This window comes from Diadema setosum, chromosome 2, assembly GCF_964275005.1.
Source record: "Diadema setosum chromosome 2, eeDiaSeto1, whole genome shotgun sequence".
NCBI lineage: Eukaryota > Metazoa > Echinodermata > Echinoidea > Diadematoida > Diadematidae > Diadema > Diadema setosum.
Genome location: NC_092686.1, coordinates 26,405,626 through 26,422,162, shown reverse-complemented (window position 1 = coordinate 26,422,162; position 16,537 = coordinate 26,405,626). Strand labels below are relative to the sequence as shown.

The 16,537-nt window shown below is 37.8% G+C and overlaps 2 protein-coding genes across 2 annotated transcripts in view; one reads left to right on the top strand and one right to left on the bottom strand.

Annotated features, from left to right (window-relative positions):
* Positions 1-13,206, bottom strand: part of LOC140241310 (copine-8-like) — a 36,685-nt gene extending 23,479 nt beyond the window's left edge. The window contains exons 1-6 of the mRNA XM_072321045.1: positions 13,025-13,206; positions 11,061-11,101; positions 9,467-9,513; positions 6,156-6,259; positions 3,508-3,547; positions 1,707-1,783 (exon numbers count right to left, since the gene is read on the bottom strand). Of these exons, the coding sequence (XP_072177146.1) occupies positions 1,707-1,783; positions 3,508-3,547; positions 6,156-6,259; positions 9,467-9,513; positions 11,061-11,101; positions 13,025-13,095 (380 nt within the window). The 5' untranslated portion in view covers positions 13,096-13,206. The remainder of the gene's footprint in view (positions 1-1,706; positions 1,784-3,507; positions 3,548-6,155; positions 6,260-9,466; positions 9,514-11,060; positions 11,102-13,024) is intronic.
* Positions 13,207-13,507: 301 nt separating this feature from the next.
* On the top strand, positions 13,508-15,459 carry LOC140241294 (mitochondrial potassium channel-like). The gene is made up of 2 exons (XM_072321044.1): positions 13,508-13,834; positions 14,583-15,459. The coding sequence occupies exons 1-2, from the start codon at positions 13,601-13,603 to the stop codon at positions 15,387-15,389; spliced, it is 1,041 nt and encodes a 346-aa protein (XP_072177145.1). The 5' UTR covers positions 13,508-13,600; the 3' UTR covers positions 15,390-15,459.
* Positions 15,460-16,537: the final 1,078 nt, after the last annotated feature.

Sequence of the window (16,537 nt, the reverse complement as noted above, 5' to 3'; positions counted from 1 at the left end):
GGAAAGGTCTAAATTACCTACCCTATGAATATTACACCAGCTTATGAAAAGAATCTCATTTTCAGGGTTGCAAAAGGGACACACAAACTTTAATGGTGATGCAATTCTCGCTATCGCTAATGATGTAAAAAACTCCTGCGCACGCTAAAGAGCTCTGTCACAGGTGCACTGTGGGATTCCTCGGTCCATTGTTCGCTTCCGGTTGTCTAACGCGAGTCGCAGTTCCCATACGATTTAATGGAGTTCTTTGTCTGCTTTTCCGTTGTTAGCCCTTTTTTTCTTGGCTATAATTCAGCTTAAAAGAGTTGAAAGTGTCTAAGCTTTACTGATTTGCGGTCACTAGAGTCATGGTTCACTACTGCAAGGCTTCAATGTGCTGGTCACATGATGGAAAGTGAAGAAATCTTCAACAAAAAATACCTCTTTATAAAGACAGAGCGTGTTGTAAGTGCATGTACAGCCAAAACCGGGGCTAGTTTGCCACCCGAGCTATCCCATAATGCATCTAAAATGCTGCTCTGTGCACGGCACCTACGTATTGGCGATACCCTCAATTACCCAAATCATCTATTCACAAGAACTGTCCACAGCTCCACTTTAATAATACATTGTAGCTGTACCAGTACTGTACCATCTGCACACACAGCAGAACACATGACCTTGTGTCTATTTGCATCCTTGAACATGTGTTTGGATATTTGCTTGCACTATTAAACATTTTGTATGGGGCTCCATACGGCAGAACATATATTTGCCTACAGGTGTGTATTCTTGAACGTGCATAACTGGATATCATTTGCTTGCACTAAAATTCTGTACAGTGCTCCGTCCTCACACTGAACAGATTATGGCATACAAACAGAGACAGATGAAAAACAGTATGTGTTTTTTCATGGCTGCAGAAGGACAAAAATCCCAAATCAGGTTTTATATGACACATTGCTATCTAGCTATTAATGAACATCTTGTGCAATGTCAGTTGTGAACATTGGGTAAGATGGATTTTATCATAAAAAATGGGACCTATAACTCAAAACATTTTCTACAGTTCACATGTTTTCAGAAAAAAGTGATATTATTAGTCAATTGTTATATCATGCATGTACATTAGTATTGTACACTGGAAGAGGTGATGATGTTATAACCCTATTCAAATCACACTGCTACATAACCGTTTGTTGTTGTTGTTGTTGTTGTTGTTGTTGAACATGAAACCAAAGGAAATAAGATGTTTCCTTTGCATCTAATTTTTGTACTTTTGTAATAAACTAGCAATGATATTTTCCAGGAGGAAAGGAAAGGGGGTTGCAGCTGTTAAATAATTGACCAAAAGCATAACGCTTAAATTTATTTGTGTACAGACAAATGGGACATCATTGCCACTTTCCCATATGGACATATTCTGTACATCTGATTTCACCTCACTTTAATTTTACAGTCAACCTTAATCCATTGAGAATGAGTCCCGAGTATACTCAGGTAGGGGTCTAGGGCAAAATGTGTGTTGCAGCAAAATCTGCCCGGCCTCAACAGGTTAACATTCTATTGAATACTTTGAACATACACTGTACTTGGCATGTAGAGATTGGCAGAAAAAAAAACCCTAAAAATAATATGAGAATCATGCTCTCAAGATTCTTCATCATCAATACAATGTCAGCATCAATCAAAAAGGTAATAAAGCGGAAGAACAAGGGAACACTTACGTCAGAGGCTTTTCCAATCTGTTGTTGGAGGAACCCAGAATGGCCCCTAATGTTGTCTCAAGCTTGCCAAGAAAGTCCTGCAACATTTTTAATACAATGTACGTGATGTGAGAAAAAAAAATCACACATGCTACGCAGGAATGATATGGAGTGTTTTGGAAAAAATATCAGAAATCAAAATTTTCAGGTGGTTTTGATACATAAAAATAGCAAAATGTGTGAAGACATGAGAAACAAAAATCTGAAATCAGATTTAAATCTACAGAATATCATGCCTGCTACAAACACACTTACCTCTTGGCATACACAGCCATTATTTGATTAATGTATATGACGTATATTTCGGGAGGTTTTCATTTTAGCGTATTAAATGAGTCAGATACTATTCGTGAATTTAAAAACACATGAAAATATTAACTCTGATCCCGACATGAATGTGACATGCACGCATACATTCTTTGCTCAATACTATACTGCATGATAGTGAATTAATTTTAACCACTTGTGAAATTGTCGAGAGGTACCAATTCATGAAAAAATAGACTCGCTTAATATATGACGCATACAGTTATAATCATAACAACACTTCCAAACATATGTGACTGCAGATCATGATTTGAAGAGGATTTACTCAAAACAAATGGACTATGCAGCTGAGTGAAAAACAGTGCAAAAAAACATACAAACAAACCCCACAATGATCATGAACTACAAATCATATCTTCTTCAAATCTGACATGTTTATTGTGCAACATGTCTAAACATTGGTTAGCTATCATCTTGCCATTTCCTGTCCTGCTCGTTCCATTTCACATGCAAGAATCGCTCCATCAGTAAACCATCGACACCATGTGATGTCACAGCTATTTTTGGGACACACATCAAGCTGTCATGACACTATATTGTATTTCCAGTGGTTTGGTCATTAACAATGGACTACCTTTTCTCATTCTTTTTAACTGCTTCAATCAATATAACAAAATTCATTTAGATTTTTTTCCCTTGTAACTATTTTCTTTGCTTGTACTACAAACAACAAAGAATGCAAGCAAGAGCAGAGCAGATATATCAAATATGATATGGTATGATCTCACCTGAAATCATTTGCACTCCATCTGAAAGTCACCTTCTGTCTCCTTCATTCATCAGGCAATTACACAAATAGCAATTTTTGCTTGATCTTGATATATATGGAAGCTACGTAATTGCCATTTGTATGGCTACTTTGCTTTACCCTCTTGTGGGTGATGAACCAAAGTACAACGTACATCAACAAGATGGTCGCACACACACATGAACACGACAAAATTACATTCAACTACTGCATGTTCTTGCCAGGCATTTACAGGAAAGTACCGGTAAACTGAAAATAAAGAGTGTGTGAAACACCGGTATGAATGTATGAATCCATAACATCTATGTGGGCCCAACAGTTTTTACAACCAATAACCCATGGTGCAATATAAATGTCGAATCACACTGACTACGATAATCATGTCTTTTTCTCTCCTCTGCTTGCTACATCTACACTGTACTATTAAAACACATTAATGGCATAACAACACTACATGGTCGAAACCATGCATGAGGAGATGTGTGACTAAATCCTTGGACATCCTTGGTTTAAATACAGGGCTATTTGGCCCTCATTTTATAATGAGGCTCAAACATGTAGCTCAAAATGGTTTCAGAATCCCTGTAAATATTTGTCATTAGATAGCATCTCTCCCCCCCCCCCTTTTCTCATACAACACAGGAGACTTAAAACTGCTGGATTAAAAAGGAGGAAGTTGGTTCTTACATGTACATCAAGCTGGCTTTTTGCGGAGTCTATGTCATATCTGTACAGTGGGGAAACAGAGAGACAGGCAGAAAGAAAAGTACAGATAACAAACAGCAGATAAAGAAGCAGAGTGAGTCACACTTGTTCAGCGCAGGGAATTGGACCTGACCCTATTTCCCAAAACAGTTCTAGACTGTCATTCTTGAGTTGATTAGAATGCATGATACACGTATTCTGTTTCTCTCTGTTCACAAGACATTAAAGGTCAAGTCTACCGTGGATTGATTGAATGCAGCAATATTAGTAGAAGACATCAGTGAAAGTTTGGGGAAAATCTGATAATCCGTTCAAAAGTTATTAATTTTTTTAATTTCTGCTTAGTCACTGCTGGATGAGAAGACTAACTTCAGCTTGTGATCACATGTGTACAATGATATAAGAGAAATATAAAGAGAAATCAACATATTTTCATTTTTCTCGAATTCTAAAAGAATACTTGACTTGCCTCTTTCAAAAGGCAGGGGGAACAATATTACCCTTAACATATACATCAGTGACAAGTTGAAGAAATGTGCACTTTTTTTCAAAAAATTATACTTTGTGAAATTCTCTTATATTTTCCTTATATTGTTCTACACATGTGACATCATACATTGCAGTAGTCTTCTCATCCAGCAGAGACTGTGCAGATACTTTAGAAATTCATAACTTTGGAATGAATTGTCAGATTTTCCCCAAACTTTCAATGATGCGTTTTACCAACATTTCTGCATTCACTCAATCCGCATGTATAGAATGAAGGTGAACTTGTCCTTTAAGCCTGGTATCTTGGTAGGGTGTCAGACTGCATATCAAACACCATTTAAATATGACATGAACCCATTGGATGCTTAATACATGTAGTCACAAATCAAGGGGTAGGCACACATGTTAAGTATATGAATGCTAATTTGTACACTGAAGGCACAAAATATATCAAATGAGAATAGAACTCCTCTGTATTGCATATACTATGGAATTCAACAGAATCTGATTAAAACATAATGCTTCACTTAAGTTTGCAATCTATAGAAATAAAATACTGTATAAAGCTGTTATTTTCGTGAGGGTTTAAGTTTTGCAAATTTTGCAAATCACTTTTGGACTGCGAATTTAACAGCACGTAAAAATGTTGCCGTGCACCAGGGTAATAGTGCAGTGGCGATAGCGTCGGTGTCAATTCACGAAAACAAAATCTCACAAAATTGTCTGTGGTCTCCTTTAATTTTCACTAAAATATCTGTACACGAAAACAAGAGCTTATACAGTAAACATATTATCTAATGTTTAGATAGGGTGAGAAACCAAGAATGCTGGCCCATAGGCAGTTGTAAAAGCTGACTGGTGAGTTAGGCAAGCAGAAATTAGTTGTGCTTCCCTCAGGAAGGAAGCAGCTGTCATTACCAAGTAATTTAAGGTTTCAGATGGTAATGACCATTGTGTTTGTAAACCTGACGTAATGACACTTTGCCAACCTAATACATCACACATTCCATGTGATTACTCACAATGCAACAGTAAATTTATAATTTTATTAGTATCTCATTACTCTTGAACCATAAAACTTTTGCAAATTTCGGGAAGAGCCGAGATTCGCGATCACATAAAATGTATGCGAAAGTTTTTGTCTGCTACACAGTGCATTGAATGCCAGTACAATGCTATACACCATCATGGTCAGCGATTCCAGAGTTTCACGCCCCAAATGTTTATGGCTTTATAGTAATTCATCATAAAAGACCGAAAGATACTTAATCCGAGAAAAGAAACCTGCTCAAGATTTTTCACGTTCTGTTCCTTTTACTGCTACATCCTGTTGGTAGTGTAGCTTGTGCTCCAATCAAGTCAAGCTGTGCAAACTTGTGATATGCATGTGTAACATTCACAAGAGGAGGGACAGTTGGGAGGGCCTGCTAACATGGGCTACCTTTTTCTGTGAGAGATAATCTTTGTGATGCTGGTGTGAGGTCAGTTTGGTCGGCATGAATGCCATATAGTGAAAGCTATGTTAAATGTTTTCTGTACTGCAAGCATTAGCAGCTGCCAAGTTTGTTTCAAATCAACAGAGAACCATTATATACAAATGTATGTTACTCTTTTCCTAAATACTGGGAGTGGCTCCAAAAAAAGAGGTGGGTTGATAAATCTCAAATGAAGTAACTTTTAGGTGAAAAATAAAATATGGGCTTTCACTCATACATTCGAGTACAGGTTTGTAGGTTCCTGATTACTGCACTTCAGAGAACCTCAAGACAGATGTTGGGTGCATTTAAGGGCACTGGCTACACAAAACATTTGACTGGAAGTAACAACAGGATTTACGTACATCCATAACATGTATCCATTGTAACCAATTTGGGAAACAGATGAGAACAGATCCAAGGCTCATCAGCATTGGCCCAGTGACCTGGGGCCACTAATGTCGGGCTGTCAAATTTCCAAAAAGGTTGTCTTTAGGTCACCTAATCGGGCAGCTAAAATATCAGATGAAATCTTAGTAAGTCCTTTTATTTCAGCCACTACATTTCTTTTTCCGGCCACCAAAATGTCAAATCCAAAGATTTTCATGGCCCAAACGGGCTATCACAGAAGAATGTTTTGTGTCGAAAAGGAGGTAAGTCACTTACAATTCAAATTTCAGCCTCTGGCACTCCTCAAAGAGATAGGTGAGGCTGACCTTGGTGACAAAGTCTGGGTTGAGGCAGTTTTCGATCCTCTCTGTTCTTTGGTACTGGGAAAGAGATCAGGAAAACGTGCACTTATCCCCTCACGGTATCAAGATCGACAGTTATAGCATGTGATCACAAACGAATGAACAAACAAACAAACAAACAGACAAAACAAACAACCAACCAAACAAACAAGCAACCAAGATTTGTATTGAAACCAACCAACAAACCAAAAAAAAAAAAAAAAAACCCAAACAAACAAAACAAACAAACAAACAACCAAACAAACAAGCAACCAACTACTAAAACCAGACATGTACATGACTCCCTGGGGGCAACTATGTTGGATGACCATTATTACAATTATTTCAGAGCACTAACCCCCTCTATTCAAAGGAAAAAAATATGACAAGAAATTATTCATATTTTGAAACAAAATGCTGCTACCCTGTATATCATAAAAATGCCACTACAAGAATTGCTGAAACTTAAGTATTCATATGGATATATAATATGCAATTCCCTGTTTTGAGGGTATATACATGAATGTTCATCTTTTTCTGAAGAAAATCCAATTAAAAATCCATCCAATTATTTCTTTTTTTTTTTCTAATTTGGATGAAGAAAAAAAAACCCTAAAGATTTTGTATCAATTATTTTGAGCCATGAACACGATACAATACAGGTTTTGTACATTAAAGAAAACCAAAACCCAAAGAGTAACGTGGATTGTGTGGAAGCAGCAACATTAGTAGAACACATCAGTGAAAGTTTGAGGAAAATTGGACAATCGATGCAAAAGTTATGAATTTTTAAAGTTTTGGTGTTGGGACTGAAGGATAAGGAGACTACTAGAGTTTATGACATCATGTGTGGACAACAATATATAGAAAATATAAAGAGAATTCCACAAAAATTCATTTTTCATGAAAATTACACATTCCATCAACTTGATACCGACATAATCTTAACGGTTGTAATTACTCCCCCTGCTTTCTAAAAGGGGTTAGTCAAGTGCTTTTTCATATATATGCTAAAGAAGTGAAAGCATGTTGAATTTTCTTTACATTTCCTTTACATTGTTGTCCACACATGATGTCATAAACTCAAGTAGTCTCCTTATCCTTCGGTTCTAACACCAAAACTTCTAACATTTATTACTTTTGCATCGATTGTCCAATTTTCCTCAAATTTTCACTGATGCGCTCTACTAATGTTGCTGCTTTCACTCAATCCACATTTCTCTATGGGTTTTGGTTTCAGTCTCGAGCTCTGCATTGCCAATTTAGGGCGGTGAGTTGGCTCAGTCGGTAGCGCGTCTGCCTCACGATCACGCGGCCCGGGTTCGAACCCGAGTCTGGACTGAGCAATGTTGTGTGTAAACATACCGTCCCCTCTAGCAAGAGGCAAAACACTCTGTCCCTCGGATAGGACATAAAATGGAGGTCCCGTGTATGAGAGAGTCACAGCTCATGTACGTAAAAGATCCCGCTTCATTCATTCATCGCAAAGAGCAGGGTGTCTAACCCGGTGAAGTGGTCCCACCCCACATCCAACTGGACCCCATGAAAGACCAGCTTATTGTAGCTGAATATGGGCTATCCAGCCATCTTCACAGATGGAAAATGAACAACGACAAGAACAACAACAATTAAGCACTGCATACATTGTACATGTGTACACACGTATAAGAACTGGATGTATGAATCACAACGTGTGTGAATGATCTAGGAGCTTGTAAACCTATGCCATTGCATTGCATTATGATAATCATTGTGAAAAGCAAATGAATGCACTATGGGGTATCCGGATATCAGTTAGTGATGAGTTCATCATTACTGAATGAATTTGCTGATTTGAAAATATCATTTGCACACTTCATTGCCCTCCATTTTATATACAGTGCATCATCAAACTTTTACGAGTACCCATCATGCACATTTAATCGACCGCTAGCATTTGCATCTAAATCAATCTGAAATAGCTGCAGCATACAAAAACAGTGTACAGTGACATTTTGCTAATGACCAGGCAAAGGCGCTTCGAACAGAAAGTGTGATGTAATATAGATGAAGTGCTGATTGTATACATAGTTTAATTGTTTTATTGTTTGTTTTTTTCAGAGGTAGGTCTACACAAGATAGACTTGGCTCAGCTCCATAGCAGTTTTGACAAATGTTCAAAAGATTTTAAACCTTTTAAATCAAATCATTTTACAGTTGCAACATTTTTAAAGCAGATGACTTGTAACTAGGGCTAAGGGTCATTGTTGCAGGATTCTTAAAAAACAAAAACAAAACAAAAACAAAGCATGAATTCAATGTATTGCTCTGATTTCAAAATACTCATTGGTATGAAACAAATGTGAGAATATGGGATGATACCAATTAGCCTGAGAACTTCATTTGTGGATGTATGTTTAGTGACATTCCGAACTTCAGAATTTGACATCAATTTCCTTATTTTTGTCAGGGGAATATTAACTACTCTGTTTACTACTCATGTTTGTTTGACTTTACTCTTCATATTGAAGATAAGATGAACATGATGTGGAGTTTCCCTTTAATTTCATTATAATACAGGTACATGAATATTCAATCTTCATACAAAGTACTTCACAAAGGTTATCCACAGCATTCCTAAATCAAAGATAAAATTAAACCAGGGAGGTGGGAAGAGGTTCTTTTCCCACTTCCCTGAGTTAACCAAGCAAACAGTAAGGAATCCTCACTATAATGAAAAGAATGCTCACGGGTTTTCATCTACACCATCAATTAAGAACAAATTTTACTACATGTTATCTGTCATTTTTCAGCTATTGCACATCCACAACTTTTATTTTGCCAAGACCATTAAAAAACAAACAAACAAACAAACAAACAAACAAACAAACAAACAAAAACCCTGCCTTTTCCAGAGGAAGAGAATTGTGAGCCATTAGAAACAGAAACAAATAAACAGAAGATTTATGCAAGATTTCTTTACAGAGTTATCATTTTATGGTGCAATAAATCTGTCCAAATCTTTCTGCCTAGACTTCTGATAAAAACATGTGGCTTCCATACATGAAGACTTGCATCTCAAGTTCACAGTTGATGGGAATATGGCATAATTTGAGTCCAAGCATCTCTGACATTTACATACTTGTAACATTATTCAGTGTCTACGAAAAGAATGGTGTTTCTTTTTTTTTTCTAATATGACAGTACTTTAGAAAGAAAAAAGAAAAGTGCAAACTGAAAGTTACCACTGACTACATGGGTGCTCACCTCATGATACTGTTTGGATCCCAGTGTTGTTGTGTATATTACACACACTTAAGAAAAAAGAAAGAAAGAAGTAAAACTTGAAATGATACAAATATGAAAGTTGTTCATGAAATGGAGGGAAAAAAAAAAACCAGCATGAGAAAAAGAAATATTGGCATAAGAAGCATTCTACACAGTGACTAAAAAAAGTATAAACAATAAGATTGTTAGACCTGGCTATATAATTCATCCTTACCCCTTGAAGGAGAATTCTAGAAGAATTCAACATCGGCTCAAACTAAACACTATCTGGCCAGGACAGAAGATGAAGAGCATGATAGCTTTAATATAAGTATCCTAGTGTCTGGGCATTGATGTTGATCTATATATATATATATGCCCATGTACTTTTTTATGGGGAAATCTACAATTTGCCACATTAATTAATATCACATTTAAAATTTTTTTTTTTATGTGATCCATGACCATGATACCATAATAAAGGACATTCACAGAAACTGGTGAGAAAACTAATAAAAGTGATTTGCCTAAAGTGTATGAAATTGAATGTGCAAAAAAGCATGAGTTTGATACAAACTGTTTTTCAAAGTCTGGAAAATATGTTAGTTTCTATGATGCATTTGAAACTATGCTGTAAAATATGTTGATGGATTGTGTTTACATAAGTAATCTTCCATTATACCTGACTGCATCAAAGCTGCTCTTTTTTATACTGAAAACTGTTTATCTCTGGCAATGTCCCTTTAAATAGTATTATTTCTGAGGTGCGCTTTGTTTTTGCTTTCTTAAATAAAGTGAGACAAATTACATTTCATTGAAGGACATAAATGGGATAATGAAAATTGAAGGATTCCAGATTCAAAATATCAATGTTTGGCAAGTTTAATAAATTATCAAACATCAGTATACATACACATTGTATGCACTAAAAATAACAACCAACAGACACAGACTTTTTAAAATACAAGATGTAAATGTTTCAGACTAGACATAATTAGTCACTGTAACCACTGGTACACTGGGAGTACAGTTCGACCTCGATTATCCGGCCTCCTTTTATCCGGAAATTTCTATTATCCAGACGCGTTCACGCAGTGAAGGACTTGTTTTTTCATCCAAAAATTGAGAAAAAACAGTGACTTTCATGGATCTATTTCACTAATTTCGTAAGATGTGCATGACAGGTTTCTCAATATCTAATGAGGTAAAACATGTCTGATTTTCACATAAAGATATACTTTATTTTTGTGAAGAAGGGACTACAATTTTGCGCAGGTTAGCATCTATACATAGGTAGATTATACCACCGTTGCGGGGTACGCTACCTGCCTCTAGCTGCCAGTGCACTGGGACGGCAGCTATGTAGGCCTACATTAACATCGTGTCTCCCATATCCGGCCAATTCGCTTATCCTGATGAGCGCCGGTCCCGACATGGCCGGATAATCGAGGTCGAACTGTAGTTTCTATTTAAATAATCTCCGCACAATTATAATTCATTATGTCCAATCATTCAGGTATTAAGAAAAGGTAAATTCATTGTACATAGTATGCTGCATTAGGCACCGTCATAAAAAGAGTAAGATGAAACTTACATGGATCTGACTTTGATAGTACATCCTTATCCTTAAGGTTCCTGTGAGTGGAAAACAAAGCAAAGTATATGTATCTTGAGGCCTACTGCTATGGTGATATTCATCATCGAGTGTAAGTTACACCTACATGTATTGATGTCTTACAAGACCACATAAACCATTCAGTTCAATACTCGGTAGCCCTTCTTAATCTTGTGCTACTGATACTTGACAATACCATAATATTAATTTGTATACATCGGTTATTAGTAAAATACAATATAGCAGAAACAATAAAATAAGTATTTGCTCTTTAAAGGGACGGTACAGTTCTGGTTGAGGTGAGGATTTAGCTTAACGTTTTGCGAGATATTCAGAAACCACTCTATGAGATGTCAAAGAGCATGCAATTCTAAGGGGCATCAAAAGTTCATTTGATGAAAATCTGTTTTGAAATGGCCGAGATATCCAAAAACAAGGTGAAACAAAGAGATTCTTATAAAGGCATGGCCCGTCGCCTTTTATTATTATCACTCTTTTTGATATCTCAGCCATTTGAAAACCAATTTTCATCAAATAAATGTTGAATCCTTCTTACAATTACATGTTCTTTCATATTTTATAAGAGGTTTCTCATTATCTCACTGAGGAATGTTATAAACCTGAATCCCCACCTCAACCAGAACTGTGGTTGCTCTTCTTTGTTTAAAAAAAAAAAAAAATCTCTTTCAAGGTTAGGAGTAATTAATCATAAGCTTAACAAATTATTGTTTAAATGATCCTTTGCGCACATCACATTTGTCATCACATATGATGAACAGCAGACATCTCATATGGAGCATATTTATGATTACGCGCATACACCTGTATCCCTAAGCATGAATTCTCGGGTAAATCTTGTTTTGTTTGTACAAAACAAACACATGCACACACACACACACACACACACACACACATTAAATCTGCAGGACTTTAGCTACCTGAATTAACCTATGATGCATGATGCCCAGAAGTTAAAAACAGTTACAAGGACATTCAACAGATGAACAAATCCCGAGCCTGGAGAGTTCAATGTATACATCCACAGGGTGGTCAGTTTATAAATGCAATCTGGATCAAATTAATTTATGCTTCTGTTTCCAGTGATCATAGCACTGTCACACTGAGCTTACATTTAATATACTGTAAAAGTGGATATTTTCGCATGACTAATTTTTCATGCTTGGCCAGGTAAGAAGAGTTCCGCATGTTTTTAATTACGTGAAATGAAGACATCAACTACTGCTCCGTACTGGAACATACGGCAAGCAAAAATATTGAGTGTTTTTATTTTTTCGCTATTTTCTGGTTGCGCGTATTGCGTGAAAATTTCAACTCTACAGAAATTTCCACTTTTACAGTAGACTTGAAGGCGTTGATGCTGCCCAACAGTATAATTACAATGTATTCAAACGACTATCAGTATCATCAGCATCTATGATCAGTACGAGTGAATGACCGCGATGACTCACTCACCATGCTCACGAGTATCGACAACCACCATCCTCGTGGGCCCTCTACTCTTCAATCACACTGCACTGGCTGGTCCTTGCAGACTCAGCCTGGCTAGTGCTAGAGTCTCTACAATTATTTTTGATTTTGTAAATATATCTAGCGGCTAATGCCAAAAATCTAGATATCTAGTTATCCTTCTTTACTTTCTTTCAGGAGGTCAGTGTCACAGTTTCTGTGTTTCTGTTGGGGATTATTATGGCCTCGGGGACTCGTGTGGCTGTGGCTGTGCTCGTGCTGCCCCGGCCCACCCAGGCCCAGCCAGGGGACAGGCAGGCGCACCACACAGCACAGTCAGGCCAGGCAATAATAAATTTAGATCTTTTAACATGTTTAACTACTACACTACTAGCGCTACCGCGCACCTCCATAGAGTATTCACAAAATTACATAACATGAATTTAAGCCAATGGGACTGCACTTTACGTGTTTACCTGCATGAAATCGAAATTTCCACTTGCGTTGCTGCCACTGCCGCAGTGCCTGGCTGGAAAGTATTAGACATTTTGTTGGGAGGTTTTAGTTATTATTCTCAATTTGGTGAAACAGATGTCGCAGCAGATGGTTGGTATATAGCATAATCAGATGTTCAGGGGCGCAGTCACCACAAAACTCTTGCCTTGCCTGCCAATCAATGCTGTAAACAACTGAGAATCTCGATGTTGCAATATGTGTACGTGATGCGTACGTATAGCACAGTGACTGATTCTATGTGCACGAGATTGCTCTGGCCGCGCCCACTTTTCATTACAAGGGTTCTCATTGAACAAAATAGCCACTGGTGACGATTTCTCTCCAATCAGAATGTCTTATTCTTGAGCAAAGTTGTCGGAGACGATCCATGCGTTAAATGCCGATGATGACCTCCGTGATTTCGTGGGTGACCTGAGCCTGAGCTGAGCTAGCAAGGTAACCTGTGCCTGAGCTGTACGAAGTCAATGTCATTAGTCTAATTATTACTACATTTGCACTTGCCAATTTTCTCAGGCTGAGAAACAAAAGAAGCAGAAATGTCCCGACGATTGTATAACAAAAGACTGACATTCATTAGGCTAATTCCATGCTTCTCACCACGAAGAGATGGAGGATGCATGGGTGCCGGTCTGATCAGGATCAGCTGTCTTCACCGGACCGATCGTCGAATGCACGCCGGAACTTACGGCCGAGCTGAAGGCCTTATGAAGGCATACGAGCAATTCATCGGCATTAGCGAGGTCAAGTCTGCCCAAAATCGAGTCGCAGAGGTAAAACATCTAACAGTTAGAACGTTTAGTGCTATTGTTGAATACTAATCTACGAAACAAATGCATGAACGCATCCCGAATATTGCAGGAATACGCAGATAACTGCTCATAGGCTGATAGGAAATATTAATATTAGGATAGGCTAGGCAGCCCTGGCTTTGAAGATCCAAAGAAGACAAAAATGAAACAGGTTATTTTCACATTGAATTCATACTAAAATAACTGTTAGAATGCAGTACATTTTCCTTGGTAATCAAAAAGGTAAACTTGTAAAATTTTATTAGACTCGAATGGTCGGAAAATTTTCATAAATTTTCCTAACCTGACATTCTGATGTAGTTCTAACGTTAGGTCCTATTGGAAATTACATAAATTCGTAATCACACAATTATGGTACGGTGGCAAGGTAAATGAACTTAACATTCCTCTGCTTCAGTGCTTGCTTATTTTTATCATCACACAAAGCATATTTTAAATTATATAGCATCATTAAGTATAAGTTTTCTAAGATTGGATGGAAGTTTAATAGAGCTGAAGATTTATACTACTTCTATTTCTAAGCTTCATATTTAATATTGGACACAAAGTGATAATGTGCCTTCTCATATTGACTGCAACCACTTCAAGATCATGCAAATCAGATGGCGTGAAACCTTTTTTTTTTTGGGGGGGGGGGGGGAATTCAATTGAAAAATACTATAACAATAGTCAAGCTGATATGCAATTTTTTCTTTGTTCCACGTGCTAGGTGGAGCAACAGTTTCTTGAAGCTCGGCGAAATGTTTCAGAAGCAAGCAAACAAGTGAATGGACTCCAGGCAGAATTGCACACAATCCGTGGCAAGCTCGACCGCACTCCCCGAGATGACCCCAAGTTTCTGGAGTTGGCCACAGAGGAGCACCGCATGCTGCAGAATGAGACCCGCCTCAAGGAATGGTTCTCCACAGTGGAGGCCAAGGAGAGGGAGACATTCTCTCGGTTATCAGCGGTGGTCCGCGAGAGCCACGAAAAGCAGCGAGCGCAAGAAGAGCGCACAAAATACTGGTCCATCATCGGCTCCATTGTGGGCACGCTCATAGGGATCGCTGGGTCCAGCATTGCCAATCACAGGCGCATGCGTGAATTGCGGATGATGGTCACGGAACTCAGTACGGGGGACTTTGGGTCAGAGAGCAGCCGCAAAGAACTGGCTGCCATTCTGCAGCAGTTAAAGAAGTCACTGGGACAAGAGGAGGAGGATGCCTCCCGCCATAAGAATCTCGAGAATGTCTTAAATGATACGCTGAAAAAGAATGATGAGGTGTTGGGGCAACAACTTGCGGCCATTGAGAAGCTCATCAGTGAAAGGAACAGCAGGCTGGCTGATCAGGTCCGGGGTCTGCGGCGGATGTCGGATGTTGGGATGACAGCTGATACCGGCACCCTGGAGGAGTTGCTGAGCGACACAGAACAAAAACTGGAGTGGGAGATGAAGATGAGCACGCTGTCCACAGTGGTTTTCATCTACGGTGCTTTCGCTCTGACACTACCTATTCTTTACAGTATATTCAAATGATAAATAAATCTTGCCACATCTACTGTTCCTCCACTCCTGAGGTGTCTTCACTCCAATAGATCTATAGTAATTTTGGTGGATTGCATTGCATGTGATAGAAAGAGGATTTGTATCTCTTTGTGGACAATTCTTCTAAAGTTCATCAGAAATGAAAAGTTCTTTAAATTAATGTATTATGAACCATTAATACAGTAATATGAAAGTACTTGTTGACTCTGAATTTACATATTTCTAAAATGTGTGGTTGCTTTACTGTATTCAATTAAAAGGATGAAATATCAAGAATATTTGTGACAAAATGAATGCTTTTATTTTCGAGAATGAAAAGATATATGCAGCTTACCACTATGTGACTGCTGTAATGCACAGGCAAAAGCTCTCTATTGTGAGAGTATTTGGCTAACCAAAGAGCTCTTCGGGCTGATCAAAATGCACAGCATTTTTAAAAAAATATAAATATTAAGTTTCTGTATTGTATGTGTGCCTGAATATTTTGCTAGTTTTGTACGGAATCTTTTGTCCCAGTGCTCATTGTATTTTATGAAGATTACTTATGTTTCCTGGTGTTGATGTTCGATGAATTTCAGATCCAAACTGATGAAAACAGCATTTCCGCAGACATGAAATCACAAGACTTGTGAACTTATTTTTTTTTTTTCCCTCTGGAAATACCCATTCACTCCTCTGGATTTTAGGGGGAGGGATACAAATGAAGTGCATGCCAATAGGGATCTAAGGGATAAGCTTTGATAAGCTGGGATTGGCAAACCCTCGGTCAATCTCCTTTTTAATCACTTTCTTACTAGAGCTACACAGTCCTCCCAGAAGACCGTCAGTGTGTCAGAGATGTCCAGCGAATAGCTGCAATGTACTACATGTATGTTGTATCAACATATTTCTTGTTTTGTGAAAAAAACAAATATATGCAAGGTTCAAAATTTCAAAAAAATTGTGCATGGATAAGAACCATAAGGAGAAGTGTAGTTGCTTGAAACAGTCCTGTGAGATCTTATCGGCAATAGCATAGTAAAATACTGCACAATTAAGTGGTTGGTGCGCAGGAAAATACTATTTCTGACAGTTCTAGAGGTTGTGTTGGAGTATGCTGTTTCCAGGATCAAGCTTATTGGAAAATGTGTGAATCATTA